At 36.9% G+C, this 24007-nt stretch overlaps 1 protein-coding gene across 1 annotated transcript in view; it reads left to right on the plus strand.

Annotated features, from left to right (window-relative positions):
- LOC127574023 (uncharacterized) overlaps positions 1 to 20651 on the plus strand; it is a 61180-nt gene extending 40529 nt beyond the window's left edge. Inside the window, exon 4 of the mRNA XM_052022617.1 lies at positions 20589 to 20651. Within this exon, the coding sequence (XP_051878577.1) occupies positions 20589 to 20651 (63 nt within the window). The remainder of the gene's footprint in view (positions 1 to 20588) is intronic.
- Positions 20652 to 24007: the final 3356 nt, after the last annotated feature.

Raw genomic sequence — 24007 nt, forward strand, 5'->3', positions numbered from 1 at the left:
TGCTTTTCAGTTTTCCACCCTTAACTTGAGGAGTATTTCATTGAAGAAAGTTGCAAGCCCAGCATTTCATAGTTCAATCATGTAAGTGTAGAGCTATATAACTTAAGTCTAACTTCAGTTGTTTCTGTGCAATCTGATAGTATTACTAAGTACTCTATGATTGAATGGAAAGAACTTGTGCTGTGCTTAATTATACTACAGGCGTTCAGTGACCCAACCAACAATCCTTAAGAGACTATAGGAGGCTGCTCAACAAAAAGGCTAATTTGCAGCTTTTAACTTTGTTACCAAGTGTATTCCTGCAGAGTCTACAAACAAATCCTGCCTTGCTGCTGGCTCATTTGGTTCTCTCCTTAGCATTCCTTTTTCCTACCCCTTGACCTGATCTCTGTCTTCCTCTGACTAGCTCAAGAGCCAGTTGATCCCCTCCTTTTTTTTGACCATTGAGCTACAGTAGGGCACCTGTTTGGCTTTTGATGTTTACTACAGTAAAGCTGCTCTGTCATCAAACTAGTAAGTTTTGGACAAAAGCCAAATTTTTCTTCCGATAACTTGTGTTTCCAGAAAGAAATACACACTTCACCATTGCCTTGTAAATATTTTTATACCTCCCTAATTTAAATGATTACAAGCTTAAAGATGGTCTGATTGTAGATTTCAGAATGAAAGGATTACTAGTGTAGTTATGTTCCCTACTTGTAATGGACTGTATTTACATAGGATCAGTTAATATAACAACAGGCAATGGATATGAAACTTCTTGAAGTATTTGTTGTGGGTTCAAAAACATTGGAGTTCTCTCTGTTGTTTTGCCTTCCTCAGCTGGAAAAATTTGACATCTGCTGGTTTGGCACTTGACTGAACAGTTGTCAGCAGCAGGGTAGCTGCTTTCAGTAGCAGTTGGCTAGATGGCTGCATGCCAGCTTGTACCATCTGTGCACCTGACATTTCCTTCTAATTAACAGAAGGGTTAATTGTTCTGGCAGGCTCAAATGTAGTGTCTAACATTACCCAAGGGAGAAATGTACAAGTGCAGGAGTGGCAGGGGATTGGAGATGGCGGACCTAACATGCCATTTTCAAACAATAGTTAACAGCAACTGGTTTTACTGGCCAGGCATTCGCAATAAGGTTGAACATTTTTTTGATAAATTATCCCAGGCTTAGATAGATATAGATAGAATTGTGCTAGCAAGGCAAAGACACTGCTCGAGGCAATTATGGCGGAACAATTTGCATCCTATTACTGCATATTAGGACCTTATTGCACTGCACTTTCTCTGTAGCTGTAACACTTTTCTCTGTACTGTTATTGTTTTTACCTGTACTACCTCAATGCACTCTGTACTACCTCAATGCACTCTGTACTAACCCAATGCAACTGCACTGTGTAATGAATTGACCTGTACGATCGGTATGCAAGACACGTTTTTCACTGTACCCTCGGTACAAGTGACAATAACAAACCAATATCAGTACCAATACCTAATTTTGTTAGGTTGTGTTAATAGGATAGTATGACAGAATGGGAAGCGTAGCATCACATGCAGTGCCAACAAAAGTTTTGGGTTTCCTTCTTTGTGTCAATAGTGAACAGTGATTATTTAGATACAGAAGTAAAAAGTGACAGTAGAACCATTTGTTAGTCAGATAATCTAATTTCATAAAGCTAAAATTTGTGAGGTTTGTTTCAAATAATATTCAGTATGGTAACAGTGTAAAGCTCACTGCAATTAAAAATATGAAACATTCTGAAATGACCAAAATATATATCGTTATTAATATTTTCAATTGTTTTAAAAACAATTACATTTTCATTATTACGCTCTCAGATATGAATTGTATAATAAATCTTGTTTTTTGATTAAACCTAGCTATTAAAACTAAAGTTTAGTTTTTAAACTAATTTTAAACAATTTTTATTGTGACTTTTTGATAAAATATTTGGCTTAGTTACGTAGTTACAATTACCAATTACTATTATGAATACCCAAGTTTTTGTTGTTGTATTGGCTAGTGTTAGTAATATTACCAGTAACAGAGAGATGTTACAAATTGGAAATACATGAACAGAATTATTTGTGCAATAAATAAAATAGGAAGTATAATGATCAAAGTGTGTGCAAATTACTTTGATCTTTATATTTTTATTTATTGAATTAATTTGGCTATTTAAAATGTAATACTTGGGTTTGAGTTTACCATGAAAGCTTATTCTGTACTTCCAATATAGGTTTTTGTGTGCCTTTCAGTTTTGCTGTAGATTACACCTTTTGTCTTGAGGTGATTAATAAAATTATGAAAATAATGTAATAAATAAGGTGAATTAGTAATGCATTTGCTTTGTTTCATTTCTGTAAATATTTAATGAGAAGTTAGTAAAATTCTTTATTTTATTAAAATTCTTTAGTTTATGTTGGCTATGAACTATATATTTTTACCCAGCAGTAAAAGGTCAAAGATCTTGAAACCTCATTTGGAAACAAAATTTCATTTGGAAACCAAAGATCTGATGGGTAAAAGTTTTCATGAGGAATTAGAAGATGTGTGGCATGACTGTGAACAAAGTGAGGTTGAGGTATGTTTATTTATCTTCTTTGACTGAAAATATGTGCAGCAGGAAGGGAGAGGGAACACAGTAGGTCAGTCAGCCTCTGTGGAGAGAATAACTAAGTGAATGTGCTTTGTACGAGGACTCTTCTTCATGGATGGTCTGTACCCAAATGTCGGGCAAGAATTTGTTACCTGTACTGACCTACATAATTAGTATGGCTTTACTGTTTCCAGATGCAACAGTTTTGATATTGCTGTAGACATCCTGATTCTAAATGTCACAGCCCTGTGTGGCAGCAGGGTCTCATGCAGCATAATATTGCATGGTGGACAGGCCAGGTCAAGCTTTGCATGTGTAACAGCAAAAATTGACAACCAGCAAAATCTTACTCCCAGGCTTAGCTTACTGCCCAAACTGTCAAGGGATTTGAATGCTTCTGAATGTCCTTGACAAAAAATAAAAAGCATTAAAATGTTTTAGTGTTCAAAGTGATTTTAAATTATAGCGATTAACTCAAAGAAATGTAAGTTCCCTAATATTTAGTTTTGTTCCTTGCAGCTGCCCCTTTCCATTGAATTTTTTGTACTTGCAGTTCCTGTAACTTAGCACTGGTTCAGCAGGCAGATTCCACAATGTAAATGCTGGGGAACTGCAGCAAGTTGTCACTCTACTGCTGGACTTCATGAGGAGTCCCAACAATGGAGCACAGTCAGCAAAACTCCATTGAAGAGCAGCTAGCAATTTGGGACACTTCTGTTTATGAGGAACCTTAAATTTTCTGTAACTTGTGGAAGGGGAATGCAGGGAGATTGATATGGAACTGTCAGCATTTCTCAGCAACTCAGCAGTTCATTAATTTATCTGTTTGTTAATTTTTATATATTGTACAATTTCATGTGAATTCACTGCTGTTGTCTTCTGCATTATTCCCTAACCCACACTGCATCTATTATATTTTGCTAAATTCACCTGAATATTCAGCATTTCCCTACACATGACCTAATATAAACAATGCAATATTAGTAACATGTTGCATACTGAAATTTACATAACATATCAAATCACTGAGAATGTTTTCATGAAGACATTTAAAAAATGATAAATAATTATGATCAATTAGTTACTGTCATCATAAACAGTTTCTTTAATAGCATAATGACAACAAATGTAAATTTTATTTGTTTTTTAAGGTAGTCCGTACATAATACAATTGTTCCCAACAGTGAAAATTTGCTTTTCAGTTACCTTTAACCTGTCACCATTCATGAACTAGATATTGCAGTCACCATTCTAGAACTAAATATTTGTAATAGACAGTGAATTAACCATAGAGGTATATCTCTTATACCTCTATTCAAAATAGTAGTGATTTTAAGAGCACTTGAATTTTTATGAAAGAGTGTCAGTTGAAGCAACCTTAATATACATGTTCTGATAAAGCATCAAATTCTGAGAGTTTTCATCAGTGTAAACACTATTTTCCCAAGCCTTTTAAAGCAATAATCTAAATGCAGGCATATAAGATAATTTAGTGAAATGTTAGTAGTTGATGATCTGTGGCATTTTTATAACTTGGTGCTTTGAGATACAATTACTGTAATTAACATTTTAAACTTACAATCCACAAAACAAATGCTAAAAAACATTTACTAAAATATCATAATAAGATCAAAACAAAGTGACAATATATCATTCTATATGCATTTAATTTTCATTTGAGGACAGCCCAGTCCTGGGTGACCCTGGATGACCAGTTGCTTTTGTTATCCTTTTGCAAGGATGTCAGCACTTGTTTTTTCAGAAAGTTGTAGAGCTTATGGGAAGCTTTAGCTTTGTATTCAGTAAGGAGAAATGGCAAGTTCATTGCTCTTTATTCAGACAAGCTCACTTCATGATGTGAATGGATATCTTATCACTTCTGTCAGAGATTTGTACAACACTTATTAGTGATGGAAAATGCAGGACTTGGTCTTTCTTGTCTTCAGTATTGATTGCCTTGTATAGTGTAGCAGCTGACTAAGATGGATAGATATGTGTGGCACAGTACCATAAAGTTTCCTGTGATCAAGTATTATGGCAATGCTGACATCCATCAGATACTACGCTTTGAAATCTACCTTTGCCAAATGTAACTATTTTGTTGCTGTGATCCTAGTCTCTAAACTTTTTGACACATCATGTATTACTAGTTTTATTATACTTTCACATACTGTTAAATGAAGGCTTTTTTTGAGTTTTGAGAATGCTAACATTGTTGCTTTATCTAACTTTTGCCCTTGATGGAAATATTAATTGGGACCGATTAAACCATTCTCTAGATTTAAGGAAATTGTTTGGAAGGCATAATATTTTGTTCTTCAGCTTGTGACTTCTGAGCAAATTGTCAGAACCTGTTAAAATCTTGGATGTTTAAGAGGTTGATTTTTTTCACTCAATAATAATTATTAGTTTTAGATTCAATACAGCAGATCAGTGAATCCAGCTCATGAGTTACAGACTCACTTATTTGCTATATGCATGCAGCATTCACCTATATTTTTGTCAAAAATTGAATCTCATTTTACTTAGGACAGATTATGGGTGAGGACTGCCTGGCACCTCAGTATCTTCTGTTGATAAAAAGTCTCATTTATTTAATGTGCACTGGCTTACACATAAGAAGTTTGTTCCATTTGGAAGAAATCATTTTGATAAATGGGAACAAGAGATTAGGGTACATTCATTTGGGACTACTACCTGGGATAGTGGGCCCACTGGGAAAGGTTAGAGTTCTTTTTTTACTAGAGTTATATTTAAATTAAACAACATTTATCTTCAGAATTCATGGAAGAATGCACATGCTTTCACCAAGTATTTTGAGTTAATTACTTAAGTTTTGTTGCTACCATACTTCAACATTTATATTTAGATTCCCCAGCAACTTCCATATAACCTATATGTGGCCGGTGAACTAATAAGGTAGAATGTTAAATTACCTGGGAAACTTTGTCCTTCTTCGAAATAGAACAATATGGAAACCAGACTCTTCATCTAGTCCATGATTCTTTTTATCTCTAATTAAATACTCACGCACGTTCACCCACAGTCTTTCCATATTCCTTCATCTCCTTTTCACCTATCCATTCTAATCTTGATTATTGACATATTATTGTGGAAGGAAATTTCATAGATGTGTATTAATGTGTGTTTAAAATAAGCATCTGCCCACTTTTATTATACATTATTAAATTTTAAATAATCTTAGATGACTTGTTTTGCTGCTTGTCTATTTCTATCTATCCTGTCCCATTCTTCAATAATGATCTGAAATGTCATATTGATGTAATTTGATTTTTTTGTAATAAAAATGTCCATTTTTAAAATTTAATTCTAGCTTCCAAGCTATTTAACCCTTTCTTCATTTGTGTTTCCTAATATAAAATAGCATCCTAGTGGATTTACATGACATTCAACTTTTAAAATTGCAGTTCATGATTTTGACTATTGCTGAATGGGAGCCATAGGTAAAAGCCAACCTAAGGCCTGTCCTGTTTACACATAACTGAGCCACCATTTGAAGTGTGTGACTTGGAGATTATAGATTAGCTTTGGATCATTGGTGTTCTCAGATGAATGAGATCAGTTGTGTTATGTAACAAGCTGAACATCCTCTCCTCTCATGGGTCCAACCCAACCTCAGCAATTTTTTAACACGTTCTTATAGATGGGTGGGGAAAGTAAGTTGTGGGACACAAAACTGATGGAAAGTAATGTGACACCTTAAATGAGTGGGCAAAAAAGAGGAATTGTGGAGTATAAAAGTGAGGTTATCCACTTTGATAGAAAGAACCAGGAGATTCACAATCTGCTGAGGGCTAGATCTGTGCTGTTCAACACCAGCAATCTAGAATCCTACAAGAAGTCCAGGTACGACCTACAGAAGACCATTGTGAGAGTGAAAAGACAATTCCATGTGAAGTTAGAGATACAATCGGATGCACAACAGCTGTGGCAGGGTTTGCATGCTATTACTTCCAATAAGGCAAAACCTAACAGCATAAATGGCAATGATGCTTCACTCCCCGATGAGCTCAGCGCCGTTTGTGCAGGCTTTGAAAGGAAGAATAACGCTACATCTGTGCGAATCCCCACAGCATCTGGTGACCCTGTGATTGCTGTCTTGGAGGCCAATGTAAACATCCTTTAAGAAGGTGAACCCTCACAAGGCATCAGGCCCCAATGATGTTCCTGGCCGGGTACTGAAAACCTGGTGCTGACCAACTGGTTGGAGTGTTCAAGGACATCTTCAACTGCTCACTGTTGCGGTCTGAGATTCCCACCTGCTTCCAAGGTCAGCAATCATACTGGTTCCCAAGAAAAGCAGGGTGAGCTGCCTCAATGACTATCACCCGGTAGCACTCACATCTACAGTGATGAAGTGCTTTGAGAGGTTGGTCATGGCTAGAATTAACTTCTGCCTGAGCAAGGACCTGGACCCACTGCAATTCGCCTACTACTGCAACAGGTCTACAGCGGATGCAATCTCACTGGCTCTCCACTCTGCTTGGACCGCCTAGACACAGTAAAACATATGTCAAGCTGCTGTTTATCAATTACAGCTCAGTGTTCAACACCATCATCCCCTCAGTATTAATCACCAAGCCTCAAGAGGAGGAAAAGGAGCCTGAAGACCCACACTCAGTGATTTAGGAACAGCTTCTTCCCCACTGCCATCAGGTTTCTGAATGGTCCATGAACCCATGATCACTACCTCATTATTGCTTTCTTTTTGCACTATTTATTTATTTTTGTTATTTATCGTAATTTTTATGTCTTTGGACTGTACTACTGCTGTAAAACAACAAATTTCACATCATGTAAGTCAGTGATAATAAACCTGATTCTGATTCTGAAAATAAAAGCAGGCCATTATTTAAATGCTTGAGGCAAATGAGTGCTGGTGCCATGGCTGTCCTTATTACAAGAAAGGCAACATTAGCAGAGAGATGCATCAATTAATTAGGAAGGAAAATGGAATATTGGCTCTATTGCAGGAGGGATAGAGTATGAAAATGAGGAACTGTTGCTACAGTTGACAAGGCTTTTGTGAGACTTCACCTGGAGTCCTATGTGTAGTTTTGGTCTCCTGATAGGTGGAATATCAAAGCGGCTCATGGTGTGCTTCCATTGCTTGGCTGTCAGAGGCATCAATAATGGTGCTGATCTCATTTTAAAAATAAAATGAGCTGCATCTCTGTGGATCTACTTTATCTTTAGACCATCTTAACAAGATCATGGACAATGGCGAGTGTGGAAGAAGTTCAAGAGCTCCTTATTTTCTGGCTTTTCATACAGGTGAAGAAACACACAACATCTTAGTTGACACTCAGCAGGAAATTATGAAGGCAAAGAATCCAGGGAGCAGAGCAGCCAGTGCAAAAGTATTCCCCAGGACATAGCTATAATGCAGGCAAGAGTTGAGTGCCTTCATAGAGCATAACTTCATTACCCTTTGTTTAGTCTTGCACTACCTGTTGAACCTATACAATCATGGCCTTTCCCTTTCATTGCCAGAAATCTCCAGTCACTTTTCTGAATTTCAGTCCACCTGTTCCTACAGTGTCACCCTCCACCTGCTCAACTATAAATATTCATCTTGTCATACACAATTTCACCCTGCCATGAACATCCTGAAAACTTTCCATTATTCTTAATAGACATCTTTCATGGAGGATAAGCTCACAGAAATAACCACGACTAGTGTAAGATTTCAAAGTGATTCAACTCTGAGAGAACACTTTAGAATCTGTTTATTCAAATAATATGACAGTTGCATAACACTGGGAGTTAAACAAAGCAGACCCATTGGAAACAACTACAATGTTAACAGTCCCATTCAGACCAAATTACTGTCAGCAGTTTATTAGTGCATTTTCTACGACTTCCCTTCTGACTGCCCTGAACCTTATAATTCAGATCCTTATTTAAAGTGGTCTTCCACTGAACAGAGACAGTCATGTGATGTAAATATATATACCCCTCAAAACTATAATTCTGCAGCACATAGCCATTTGACATCTACTTTCTTCTTTTAATTATGGAGATGCAGACCATTTGACTATCCTTGAAATTGAATAACAAGTTGTTATCAGTTATTCTTTCATTTTATTATTTGCATTCTATACATTCCAACCCTTCTTGAAACTACTTCGAAAACTATTATCTAGGAAGCAATGTCTTGAGAATGTTTAAATGAACCCTTCTGATTTCTTGTGCACTTAACAGTGCACTTTATGACATCTTAGTTTTTTTTAGGTAACCTATTCCATATTTGGCCTAACGTCCTATCTCTCTTGAAGTGTTTATTTGGTTTCTGGTGGATATATGTATTGATTCTGTTGCAGGACAGGGTGGAGATAGGAAGAACCCAGTCAAACTATAGGCAGAGGGCCATACTGTTAAAATCTTATGTCCCTACAAGAATAACAATATGGTCAGGAGCATGGTGTTGTGAAGGCTTGTAGGCATGTCCTAAGAAGATTTAAAAAAAAGTTCCCCTTCCCTTTTTCAATGAAGTTTCCACCCATGCACATTACATACATGGTGCCTGACAAATGTCTGTGTCTTTCCAAAGTCCTCATTTGTCTGTCCTTGCCTATACCACAAAGTACTGACCATGTTTTTTTTTTTGCCCGGAAACAGCACAAGTACCTTGGGGAACAGAAACAAAAAGACCAGTAGTTCATTGGATCATGCCTTTGCAGATGCCAGCTCAGAGACGAGCACCCTGTAGAGATAGAAAGGGTTTTGTAGAGGGCACTGCACTTAGAAGATGAATTGTCATTGGTTGCCTGTCCTGCTGGGCAAGGGTATAAGCTTTCTCTATACCATACTATTTCCTCAGACAGTTTATTCTCATGTTGGTTGCCCCAGGCATTAGTAATAGGTGCAGGAGTGTGTTACTGTGGTCTCCATTTGGTCAAAAGGTGCAGCTATAACCACATTCATAGAGCATAATGCCTTCCAGGGCAGGGCAGAGCAGTCCCTTTGTTTCACAAATATATTCACTCCATACACCATGCTTTGACAGCACCCACTTAATCTGGCAGGTGCATTGCCAAGCAGTACAAGTTCAGCAGAATTAAGGAAGTACCTCTTCCTTTTCAGGTCGCACCCCATGCTGACATGGAAATATGTCACTGTCAGTTGATTACTGAACCACTCTAACATGTGGAGTGCCTTAATCACAGGAGCAGCAGTTATCTAAAAAACTGGTGTTCTATTGCCTTCACAAATGCGACCACACCATAAATGCCAAAGATGTCCATGTTCTGAGAAGTAATTAACAAACCTCAATGGGGGAAAAAAGTAAAAGGTTTTGGACCTTGGGGGTTTCTGATCTTTCTGATAATCCCAATTGTATGAGTTAGCATTCTTGATGATGTGCAAACACTGAAGGATTTGGAAAGTGATCTGATTCAATGCAAGGTTTTCGAAAATTCAAGAGTTCATCTTGCAAGTACTATTCCTCGATGTCTTATCACTCCTGAGTAAAAATTCTGCTAAGTGGCAGGATGCTTCAGAGAAACAACTTTATTATGTTGGGTGACAAAATTAGAATGTAACTATTTTTAATAATGTATCCCTTCATATATGTTTCTCCCTGAATTTTTTTAATGTGTGGACAAAAGGAAATGATCAAGAGTGGCCATAGAAACAAAAGAATTTGTGGATAAAAAAAAGTTTCTGGCTGACGGTCATCCTTTGGTGCTTTGGTCATCTGTATGTTTGCATAGTTTATCTGTCTGGAATTGGGCAGAACAAAATCGTTTGTCTCTTTGTAATTAAATCATTATGTACATTTGTGCATGTAGGAAAATACTGGCAGTTCACAACTTGTTCTACTGTAGATAAAAATATTTTGTGCCTCAGCCTTGGCATACAAATGTTTTTAAGTGACAGATTTTGGTTACATCTCCTATGTATAAAGAAAAAGAGAAATCTGATTAGTTGATTAAAACAAAATGCCCTTAATCCTATATTTAGCAATGCCAAATGGGCTGAAGAGTGCTAGCTGTAGATGGTGATTCCAAAGGGAACTGCCAGTGTTCAGGTGTTCCCAGGTAAGGAAGTCCCAGACTGAACATGGATGCGCTGAATTATGGATGCTGACATATCTAGTACTTTGCTCCGTCATAGGATTCTTCTTGGAGTCCATGGCAGAGTTCGAACATTATAACATCATAGCCTGAAGGAGGAGCAGGAAACAGGTAAGTTATTATATTTTTACTTATTTGATGCACATTTTAATTGATTTCTTAAAGATATCATGACGTTTGTATTTTTTATTTGTCTCTGAGTATTAGAAACATTTTAAAATACCTGCTAGCTTTGACAAGATGAGAGGCTCAACCTACATTCTAGGTATGGAGCTTCAATAGTATGTAGGCTAAAGCCTACTGATGACCGAGGCTTTGTTATGTCTTACTGCCTGGCTCTCAATGGATAGAGAATCAATTAATCTGGCCTTTGCAACAAGTCCAGATAGTATGGCCCAGGGTTGTGGAGAGCAAGTCCAAGCAGAGGGCTAAATCTAGTTCTATTTGGAACAATGTTTTGTTCTACTGAAGCAGTCCCAAAGTGAATAAAAGATTATATATTATTAGATTCACAATATGCTGCATAAATTTCTTGCTATCATTAATCTTGGAATTTGTGGGTCTGCTGCTGCCTATCAAGCTCTTCTTCTCAGAATTATTATTAACTAATATTCCCATGTACTGTACAAAAATTATTTATTATCTACAAACTCTTGGCATACTAATTATATTTAAGAGTTTTATTAAAAATTGAGTTGCTGTACTGACTGACCTATCGAACCTAAACATCATAGTGTCACATGGAAAAGTATATAAAAAGAAGTCTTTTTTGGCTGAAACGATAATTTTAGTTTAAAGTGGGTTTTTTAAATGTATTTTTTATAAACATGATTAAAGAAACCTTTTCTAATTAAACATGTCAAGATGTAACTAAAGATACTATAGAGTAATATGGAAACACTTCATCATAATATCAACAATTCCATTGATACCCTGAGTTAAAAAAAATCACTTACATCAGGTACTTTAGGAATTTGCTGAATATTTGTTTGGATCAATGTATCATATTTGGTAGGGTGAGTTAAACAGCAAAATGTTAAACAAAAACATCCACAACATAGAGCTGTTCTATTGACACTTTATCAATATTGTTTGATTCTACGGGTTGGTAGATCATGTAAAACAAAGTGCAATTTTTGATGGTAACCACAGTCATTAAGGGGCTTGAGTGCAATTGCTGTTAGATCCTTTATTCTAAATATATGAAGTTTGCACAGTTTTTCAGAAAGCATCAATACCATTAAAAGCATTTCTCTTTCAGTTCACATCAGAAATAAGTTGATTTTTAAGTTTTTCTGGAGATAAACCATTTGAATGATAGTTCTACTTATGTTTTTTTCAAATGACAGTGTGGTTGATTTTTAACCCATCTCATATGAGAATAAGGTGGTTCTTAAAATGGTGATAAATGAATTATTCTACTGTTCCTGCCATTTAATTTTGAGCTGTTGCTAATCACAAACTCAACTACTCGGAAGCTCATCTGCTGAAAGCCCTTGGTAGTATTACATTTTTTTAAGAGTATAAAATACATGCATTTGAAATTTATTTTTGGCTTTGTGGGTTATTTTCTCTTTGGTTTTACCGGGGGAACTTTAACCTCCCAAAATATATGGGTTTGGGTCAGGTGTAATATAACAAACAAAATCTCAAATCAGGATCCCACCTGGCTTGGTCTTGCTCATTCACATGGTCTGCTCAACCACAATTTATGTCACACAAGATTGCACATATCTTGCATTGACACTTCTGATGTATATTTTATGATACATATTACAAAAAATAGATACAACACTTAGCTTTTTGCCTCAATCTCTGCTGATTTTAAATAATTAAAATAGATCCAGAAAAACATCCATGTATTTTTAAATTAGGAATGACAATTGAATTTAATGATTCTTAACAATAAATGTTAATATATCTTAATATTTTTTTCTCTAACAGATACTTTTTTGGTCCTAGTTTTTGAATTTGTTAAAATTATCTACTTCTGTCCGCTTAGGCTGCCTGAGCTGTATATTCACCACTCTCTACATAGGCCATTAAATATAAAAAAAAGTCTGCTTTTCTTTTAAGCACATGAATTGTGTCCGTTGAATTTACTATTGTATCAAACATTAAGGTTTAGTTTTTCTAAACCCCAGGCACTTACACTGCAGCCATCTGGACACATAACTTAAGATCTTGTTGGCTTTCTTTAGTGCTGCTGAACACACTAAACTGATGGTTTTATGCAATTTATCTCAATTGTTTCCAGATTCTTTGAGCTCTTTTCTGTAAACTAATATGGCTCCATTACAATTGTTGGTACTGATCACAGCACCTCTCTATTCATATTGACAATGTTGTAAAAGAAATAGTGATGTGCTGTGTAGTGAAACACTCAGTTTTAACTTTTCACATTTTTAATGTAAAAATAATTGTAACAGTTAACTTTTAAAGATAGCTCAGTGAAACATGAGGTTAATTGACTTATGCTGGTTTTATATGAATGTGTTTTTAATACTATTGCCGCCAGTGCTATTTTGATAATCCTAGTGTGAAGCCCTTTACTGCCAGCATTATATTCACCAAAGAGATAATGTTTCTGACTTCCACATGTATACACTACTGCTCTAGACCTGTCTGATATTGGTCTTGGTGTGAATTCTAGGGCCTTTAGAACCTAGTCACTATCCCATGGATGATCTGCTCTCATATTTAGTGAATTTTGTATTGTGTGAGACACAATATTCTTGAACAAGCTCTTTACTTTTCATTTCACATTAAAACAAATATCTAGCTAAAGAAATAAATCTCATTCTTTCTTATCCTGACATAAATATAAACTAACATGGGCTCTGTGTGACTAGCAGTACAATAGAGAATTGATATTGCAGTGACATAATATGAAGCACATGTTAACTATCTCAGGTTGGATACTTAATCTAATGAGGAGATCAGGGAAGGTACTATCTAATATTTTTATCATAATTTATTTTAATATTTTAATTGATAACCCATCAAATATACAAAACCTTTGAGATATCTGAATATCTGGGGCAGCATAATTAAGCCAACGTTTTCAGTGTTCTTAACTTTAATAAAGGCCCATAGTCCTAAACCTGGCCTTGAGTTAAGATAATATTTCTTTATTAGAAATCACTGAAACACACAGTGAAGTGCATCAAAACACACAGTGAAATGCATCTTTGCATAGAGTGGTCTAGGGGCAGCCTGCAAGTGTTGCCACATTTCCGGTGCCAACATAGCATGCCCACAACTTCCTAACCCATACGTCTTTGGAATGTGGGAAGAAACTGGAGCACCCGAAGGAAACCCATGCAGTCACGGGGAGAACGTACAAACTCCTTACAAACAGCGACCGGAATTGAACCTGAGTCGCTGGCACTGTAATACCGTTACGCTAACCGCTACACTACCGTGCCTGCAAAACAATGGTTAAAAACATTGCTCTTGCTGTTTGAGTGTATAAGGGGCCAGGAATAGAAAGCATGGTGTGTTTTTTAGAAAAGAAATCAGAAGTCTTAGAGTACAGTGGACTCAGTGTGGGCTTTGATAAGTGAGGGGGCTTTGGTGAGTAGCAACAGGTAAATGTTTCTACTTTTACTGCTTTAAAAAGTCAAAGTCAAGGTAGGGACTTCTGATTGTAGTAGGTTGTGCTTAGAGTGGAATAGAGCCCCTAGTGTAATTAGTTGACCCCTTTAATTGAGTGTACAAACCTAATTCAAGGTTAATGGCAGAAGAACTCCTCAATGTTGTGTGTTCCTCCTATGCTATGTGGGAAACCAGGACACTTCCAGTGTCCCAAGCGACCACGTGTGCAGGAAGTGTGTCCAGCTGCAGCTCTTGACTTACTGTATTGCTCAGCTAGAGTTGTGGATGGATTCACTTTGGAGATGTACTGCATTGGATATTGGTCGCAAAAGGTGGCTTCTCAGGGGAAAACAACAAAGGTCTGGTTCGTGGCACTGTGGATAGCTCTGTTGCACAGGTGGAGAGGAGAAAAATTAGGAGGGGTTGCGTAGTCATAGGGAATTTTAGTTGTAAGAGGAGCGGACAGACATTTCTATGGCCGCAAACAAGATTTCCAGATGGTATGTTGCCTCCTTGGCGCCGGAGTCAAGGATGTCTCGGAATGGCTACAGCACATTCTAAGAGGGGAGGATAAAATGTTAGAGATGGTCGTCCATATTGGTACTAATGACTAAAGTAAAAGAGGGATGAGATCCTGCAGTATGAATTTAGAGAGCTAGATCATAGATGAAAGAGCTGGACTTCTAAGATTGTCATCTCCAGATTACTTCTGGTCTCAAGTGCTAGTGTCAATAAGAATAGGAGGATGTGTCAGATGAATGCATGTCTAAAAGGATGTGTAGGAGGGAGGATTTCAGATTTCTGGATCGTTGGGACTGCTTCTGGGGAATGTGGGGCCTGTACAAGGTAGACAGATGCACTGAACCAAAACGGGACTGACACCCTTGCAGGAAGGTTTGCCATCGTCATTGAGGAGGGTTGGCAGAGAATGGGCACAGATTAGATGTACAGTTCAAGGGATGATGCTGTCAAATATTGTACAAAAACTATCTCAGTCCCGTAGGCAGAGCAGACATAGGCATGTTAAGTTATACAAGAAGAATGCAAGGCTAAATTGCATTTATTTTAATACGAAGAGTCTGACTAGTAAGGCAGGTGAACTTAGAGCATTGATCAGTACATGGGAATATGATAATTGTTGCTATCACAAAAACATGGTTGAAGGAAGGACAAGACTGGCAACTCAATATTCCACAGTATTGACTCTTCAGGCATGACAAAGTTGGGGAGGGTGGTGATGTAAAACAGGACATAGCTTGTGGTTCTGCAGTATTGATTAAGAGTCCAGTGCTGTAATAATGAGGGAAGATATCCTGGTAGGTTCTTCAAATGAGGTGCATGCATGGAACTTAAAGGGGACAATCACTTTGCTGGGCCAATGCTACAGGTCTCCTAACAGTCAACATGAGTTAGAGGAGCAGATTTATCGACAGATCACAAAGAGATGCAAGGGAAATAATATTAAAGGGATTTCAACTTCCCCAATGTTACCTGGAATTGTTTTACTGTGAAGGACTCAGAGGGGGTGGAATTTTTGAAATGCATCCAGGAGAGCTTTTTGAGACAGGATGTAGATAGGGCAGTATGAGACCTAATCTTGGGGAATGTGACCAGGGAAATAATTGCAGTGCAAGTGCATTTTGGAGATAGTGACTGCAACTCTGTAAGGTTCAAGGTAGTTATGGAAAGGGAAAAGGATGGTCCAGAAATTAAGGTTCTGTTTTGGGAGAAAGGCAATTTCAATAACATAAGACAGGACATGGCAAAAGTACTCTAGAAGTGATAAGTGGGAAGCAATTAAATGTGAAATTGTGAGAGTTTAGGGCCAATCTGTTCCTGAAGGGAAATGAAAGCAAGTTCAGGAAACCTGAATGTTGATGGATATCAAGGGCTGGATAAAGTGGGGGGAAAAGGCAAGGTATGACAGGTATAGACGACTGAAAAAAGGGGGGGGGGCCCTTCAGGAATATAGGGAGTCTGGGGTGGTACCTAAAAAAAATCAGGAAGGCAAAGAGGGCATGAAAAAATTCCTGAGGATTAATCTACACTTGTAAAGGCAGTGATTAATCAAAGATAGTCAACATGGCTTTGGTAGGAGGCAATCCTGTCTGACTAATTTGATTGAATTTTTCAAAAACATAAAATGTGTTGACGAGAGCAGTGCAGTTGATGTAATCTACATGGACGTCAGTAAGGCCTTTGACAAGATCTCATGTGGGAGACTGATCCAAAAGAATAGAGTCCATGAGATCCAAGGCAGATTGGCAAATTGGATCCAAACCTGGCTTGGTGACAGGAGGCAAAGGGTGATGGTGAAGGGTTGTTGTGTGGAAAGCTGTGACCTGTAGTGTACAGTGCTGGGACCCTTAGTATATGTAATAAGTATTAACATTTTGGAGGTATGATTGGTAAATTTGTAAAGTACATGAAAATTCCATTTCTTCAAGCATAAGTGAAACATATAAATCAAGTTAAGCGCGGAAATCTGGATATTTCTGTCCAATTACCCTCTTCCTTTGCAAACTTTGCTATGCAAGTAACTTGCCATTAAAATACATGACTGCTCTTAAGTTATAATGGTAATTTTTGTGTGGTTTGTTTAATACCAGTCATTAATTTACAGGCAAGTTACCTCCATAGCTTAGCCACTCAACACCAGAAAAATTAGGACTGGGCCATTCAGGTGTAAGTTAATTATTAAAGGCATGATCAATCATAATTGCTGTCAACCAACCTCTCGAATCCTGAAAATTTAATTTTCCACTGGTGAGTTTCTTTCATTCAGACTTTAAGTATTGTTTGAGAAATAAAAAAGGCTTTCTTTCATTCTTTACTTTGCTTGTGCATGATACTGCTTTGAATATTATTTGGATTCTGTATGCCTCTCCAATCTGAGCATCAATAAAAAACCCAAATGCTGGAATTCTGAAATAAAACCTGACGGAAAAATAAGAGGTCAGACAGCATCTGTGGAAAGGGGAACATTTAACATTTCAGGTCCGGGACTTTTCATCAGAACAGTTTCTGTTATGTCTCTTTAATCTGATTTGTTGAAGAAATAGGTCACTGATTGTCCTGCTCCAACACCCCATAGAGGCCACTACGTTGTGCAGAATGAAAGGTGAACATGTTCCTTCACTGCTTTCTGCTAAATCTGATCTAGTGCCTCATTGTTCTGAAGCGCTGTAAGGTTCTTCACTTTTGAAAGCTGTAGGATTTTGGCACTGAAAATGGATATGGTCCTAGAGACTATTGCAGCATAGGAAAACCTGGAAAACCATGAACCGATCAAAGTATCGTGCAAAAATAAAGAAAGCAGAACTACCCAGCAAATCATACAGCATTCTCTGGAGAGGGAAACAGTTAATATTTCAGGTCAACGATCTTCTATCAAAACCAGTACTTCTGTCCTATTTCCAGAATCTACAGTACAGTATTTTGTTTTTAGTATAGTGCACAGTTGTGGTCTTCATAATACATAAACAATAAAATTGGAAGCAGTGAAGGAAACAACAAAAAAAATTATTATAATGAAACAGGGTAAAACTATCAGAAACAATATAGGAACCGGCTGGGTTTTTTTTCTTTGAGTAGATTGAAATGTGCTCTTCTAAAGAGTAGTTTCAGGTCGTGAGGGTGTCCAAAACTGGTGGACATAAATAATAATTGCAATAGATTCAATGATAAATTCAGAAGTAAGTTTCTTAGCTTATTCAGACTGATGAGAATATGGAATACATAACGATGGAAATAGTTGAGATAAATAGCATCAGGTGCTTTAAGGGGATAGTTTAATAGAGAAAGGAATTTAAAAAAATTCATTGGTAGGTAGTGATGGTGTGAAAGGTACAATAAATATCCAAATCTGAAGCCTAGAAGTGATGACTAACAATGTCACACAGGAAAATATAGAAATAAGTCATCTGACTTAACTGAATTTGTGAATGATAATTTTAAAAATTAATTGTGAATTTGGTTCCATCAATGTAATTAAAATTAATTTATATTTATGTATTGAAATAATGAATTGAACATTTAAAGTTATTTATTAAAATGGTTAAATATTTATGAAATTAAAGTAACATAACTTTAAAAATATTAATTATTTATGTGATCAGTAAGGCAACGTGTTTGGGTAATTTAGGACCATGACAGAACCATGGTGGAGTGGAGGTAGGAATGGGAGATGTCCTGATACATCAACCTCCCTACAACACATCTTGTGATCTATCCATCTCCATCCCAATAGTGATCACTGCTGTAACTGGCTCCCATCCATTTCCTTTACATTGCACATTTTCATGTGGCAGATCCATGACAATAAGTATCGTTGGTTCAGTGCGCAATAGCTCAGTAATGCACCATCAGAAGTGTTGGTAAATTTGTAGCCAGCTAATTTTCATATATTTTCTAGATGCATAAACATAAGTACGAAATGAAATTGGATGTAAGATGATGACGATTGTCAAAGTGGAAACCCCCACAAAATGTTGAGTTCTGGTGTACACAAATAATTTGCTGTACTCAGATAAGTTTAGATTGGTGTGATTGAATTGAAAACTGCTGGCAGAGTTTCAGAAAGTGTTGAAATGCTGATTTTTTTTTTTAAATAGCATAATTTGACCTGAAGAAAAATGGTGTGGCATTCTTTGATCCATCTATTTGTTGGAAATGACCATATGGGAATAGGTTTGCACCCATTCCTCCCAGAACCTATTGAAAACTGTTGCCAGCCCTGATATTGCTTTGGTCTAAGTTGGTGAGCTTTGTTCAGTTGCTCCTTTGAGGTCTCTAGTAGTTGAAGTTGAAATTGAATTCAGCAACACTGTATCTCATTTCCACACTAATAAAATATTTGCCACCTCAGTGAACTTCGTCTTTTTTTTGAATTTTAGGAACTTCCTAGATTGTGCTGACAAAGACATGCTTTTTAGGATGAGCAGATTTGCTTGTTTTTAAAGTACTTGGCAGGTGTTAATTTTTGAAATTAATGTTAAGAGAATTACTAACGTTATAGAACACAACCCTATTGAACTGAAAGTTGTGTAGTAGCTTCATTACAATCTTGTCCCTTCTACCTCCTTCCTCTCCCACCCAAGTATGTATGTAAAACATCTTTAAATTGTCTAGTTAATTGAAGAAATTGAGCGATTCTTGAAACTGTTGTGTACTATTCTAGTTTCCATTTATGTACCAAACATTGAGCTGTTTCTACAGTTCCAACGGCATGTACATTTGAGTTTGATGTCCTTGCAAAGATGCATTTAATTGATGTTAGTTATATTTGGGCAACACTCTTGATATGCCTTCAGGCAATCGTGAACTATGGAATGTTCTCAGCATGTTATAGGTGGTTTATAAAATCAAGATGTGCAGAGGAATGATATGAACAATAGATAATTGAATCCATCCCAACTTAACTTCCAAGACATGTAAATGAATGTCAGGATGGAAAATTGTCATGCATTGATCCTCTGGACAACATTTACCCATTTTGTGTCCTGGTCGTACTCTTTTCTCTCAGAACATTTACTCTGATCTTTCCCCTCATGCTTGCAGCATTTCAGCATGTCGAGATAGATGGGAATTACTAAACATGAGAGTATCCATTGTTTCCATTCCTCTGTCAAATTGTATTTGTTGTATAATATGGTTTTGCAAAAGAATTTAGCTAACAATTGAATTAACAGACTGCTTTCAGTCTAATTTAATTTCTCACTTTCTTTATTGTTTTGCTTATTCATCTCCTTGCTCTTTCTCTCCCTCCTTTACTCCACCACAATTTGTAGTGTAAGTAGAAAGGGTGCAAAGCAACAACTATATTGAGATTGCCTTGTGCTTGAACCCTTAGGAGTACTGAAAGAAGTCATTCAATCAACAGCTTAAAAATGCTAACACCATTACACTCATCATTTTCTTTGGTTAGACTTGGGACAGTAGTTAAGGGTAAGGTGGCTCTCTTTGTGTTATTTTCTTTCCTTGATGTGAATGCGGACACTCAAGATTAATAACTAGCAGGTGTCTGAGGAATGCAACCATATTTATCAAACCCATTGCATGCCATGTCACTTAACCTACAGGTCTTTAAGTTCTGGCACTTTCTTGAATTTCACAGCTATTTGGTGACGTATGTAGAATTTTTGTTGTGTTATAATTTGATCCTATGTGATCTTGCATTCATGCAACTTCAGCCTATATCCTGTTTGGCACAAGATCGACCTTTGCTACTACTCCAGTCTCTACTAATATCCCTCAGTGAATTAGATTCTAAATCAGTCTTCTTTTATTTAATCCTTTTAGGCCATGTCCCTTCTTACCTTGGCAAATCTGCAGCTTTGCCAACTCAAAGTGGAAGCAAGATGAATGCACATCAACTGATGAACAAACCTTATGCAATCTTGTACCATTCTGGAGTTCCTACCTTGAATTGCATTTTCTTGTTATGTGTTTCCCTGTTTTAACTAACCTTGTTAAATCTCTTGTGGAGTTAACATTACTTCCAAATGGGGAGGTAAGTCAATTAATGATGATTTGTGACATGGATTACTCAAGTGCAAAAATACCTGTGTGTTATGGAGGGGGTGGGTGTGGTTGTAGGGAAAGTGGAGATGCCAAATTGATAGAATGCTACAGAGCTACTGTAGTGGTTTTTCTTTGTAAGTAAGCTTCCAAAGTGCTAATTTCAGATTGATCCACTAGTAACACTCTCGACTGTGTAAGTAGGTTGCTATTCAAGCCCTGGTCTAGAATTTGAGCACATATTGAATTGACAGTTAAGGTACTGCTGCACTCAAGAAGACAGAGATCACAGGAGCCTTTTCAGGAGAATATAAAAGTTTGCAAGCCATTATATTGCTAAGAAGAGAAGAATGTCCTACGTCTTGTTATAATTATTACTCAACTGTTTGTAGAACTTTGTTGCTGCATTTGCCAAAATGGCAACACTGACAATGGCTCTGTCATTTACCAGAGTAAAATTTAGTAATAGGGGAAAAAAACTATGGCCAGGAAATTTCTAAGGACAAGTTTTTGTTTGAATTTCTCCTTGCTAACTCCTCTGCCACTTAAAAGCTACATCAGTTGCAAGTTTGGCTGCCTTTTGATATTGACTATTTCTGGGAAAGGGAAAAGCAAGGAGCAGGTAGGTTTAAGAATGGTGTTGGGGGAATGTGATTTTACAGTCAGCTTATTAATCCTGCAGGAAACACTAATCCTTCTGTAAACATGGTTTTATGAAAGTGTTAAATAGATGCAGGTTTCCTGAGGATGTAGAAGAAGGATAGGTGGTGGAGAGGAAACCAGTAGCTGTTCATGTGGATTTTCAGAAGGTATTCGATAAGGTGCCACACAAAAGATTGGAAAACAATGTTATGTGAGAATATCGTGAAGACAGAAAGTAGAAATAAAGAAGTCGTGTATGGTCTTGTTGACTCAACTCGTATTGATATATTTGCTATTTGTCCTCGTTAGATTTTTCCTGAGTTTGGAGAAACCTAATGGTTAAAAGCAGATAAGATAGGCTGGATGCAAAATGTGAATACCTTTTCCTCACCTACAAATGGTACTGTAAAAATTGGTGCATGTACCTGTTTTATTTCAGTGGCTTACAATAAATGAAGGCATTGATTGTGACATATTGCAGTTTGATGACATTATGTTGCCATATGGGGACAGGTGATGGCATTCCCAAGTGCTTGCTGCCTGATCCTTTTCTATTGTAGAGTTTAGGAAAAACATTCAAACAAGTCATTGCTGATATTGCTGCAGTGCATTTTAACATGGCACACAGTGCCTTCATCAGCATATGCTAGTAGTGGGGGTAGTGAATGTTTAAGGTGATGGTTTGAGTGCCAATCAACTGGGCTGTCCGAGACTTATGGAAGATGCCATCTTATTGGGGTTTGGTTACTGCACAAGGTGGCTGATATGGAAGTGTGTGAAAATACTGAGAGCCACTTGAATGATACACAGCTTAAGGTACCTTAGGGGGCCAATTAGGTTTTTAAAAAAAATGAGTCTCTTCACCTGAGAGATTTTAAGGATGACTGATAGGGAGAGTGCTATTGATTAATCCCTCGCAATTAACATGAAGGGAAATTAACACATTAAATTTATTAAAACATATTGACATAGAGAAATCTTTTATTTAAAAAAAGATAAACATTAAAAAAAATCATATTACTCATTCCACATCTTGGATCTAACAGGAAGCTACATACTGTGAGTCTTGACTGCAGCAACAAAGTCCCTTGTGGCTCTAAACACATCTATTTTCTAATTTCTTTTGCTCTATGAAAAAAAAATGATTTTCTGCAACTGTATAACCCACAATCTTAATTCCCCCCCCCCCCCTCCCAACCCACAAACACAGAACTGTGCCCAGTCCTAGACAATAGAAATAATTGTTATTAAAATAAGTCCTACAAAGGAATTAGGATAACATGAGTTTTCACAACTGAATAATAAAAAAAATTTGTGTTGATACACCATTGTGCTTTGTATTACAATCTACTCCAAATCTAGATTACTGCAGAATGGTAAACTGGCCAATCTAGTTTTGAGAAGATGCAAAAGAGGGAAGAGAGGGAGAGAGCGTGAAGGAGAGACAGACAGGAGTGGTGGAAGCCTGAGATCGGATGTATGATTGGAGAAGTGCAAGGAAGTGAGAGAAGTATCGCACAAGACTGTCCACTTGTATTATCCATCAATCTATTCAATAGTTTACAGCTACAACCCTGACACTACTGCACTACGTGCCTCTCTTGTAAACTTCCAATAGAGATTGGCAGTACTACTCAGTGAATTCTGCAGAGTACAGAACAAAAATAAGTACTAAAGGTCCAACTTAAAAAGCAAAATCACAAAATTGATCATCTCTTGATTACTACCTGACTCACATACAAATTTTACATAGGGTATTAATGAGGGAATGGCTCAAAAATTATTGTAGGAGGAAATTGTTAGGTTGAGGTGGACTCTATGTGCATTAGGCTGAGACCAGTATCCTAAAAAATTAAATAACTAGGCTTATAGATTAAGCTTAACATTAATTAGATGATGGAAGATGGGGGAAAATTTTGAGATGAAATGAAACTTAGAAAAGACAAAGTAATACTGCAGGGCAGCAAAATGGGTAACGATTAGAATCAGGAAGGGATGGTACATACAAACAAGAGTTTACGTCCAATTAGAGTCACAGCAGGAAAGAAGAATGCATAATGTCAAAAATAAAGGCACTTTGTATGAACTTAAGCAGGATTTGTAACAGGTTGGGTGACAATGGCACAAACAGAAATATATGGGTACTATCTACTAGGAACTATGGTCACAAAGTCACCAGTGTTTGGAATTAAATTTTCCAGGATAGTTCTTATTTAGCAGAGGTAGACAAAATGGAATAGGAGGTTGAGGTAGCTCTGATATACACACATGCAGGAGTAGGCTATATGGCCTCTTAAACCTGCTCCGCCACTTAATAAGATTATGGCTGATCTGATTGTAACCCCGACTCTCCATTTCTGTCTATCTGCCCATTTCAGATATTAGTATAGTAAACTTCCTTTGAACTGCTTTCAACACATTAATATCCTTTTTATATCAGACTAATACTGTATATAGTAAGCCAAATAAAGCAAACTATATCAGTAGGAAGTGTGAATTGTATATAGTAAATTGGAAAACTACTTTAAAGGGAATGTCCATAACCAAAGAAAGGCTAA

Source organism: Pristis pectinata, chromosome 9 (assembly GCF_009764475.1).
Source record: "Pristis pectinata isolate sPriPec2 chromosome 9, sPriPec2.1.pri, whole genome shotgun sequence".
Taxonomy (NCBI): domain Eukaryota; kingdom Metazoa; phylum Chordata; class Chondrichthyes; order Rhinopristiformes; family Pristidae; genus Pristis; species Pristis pectinata.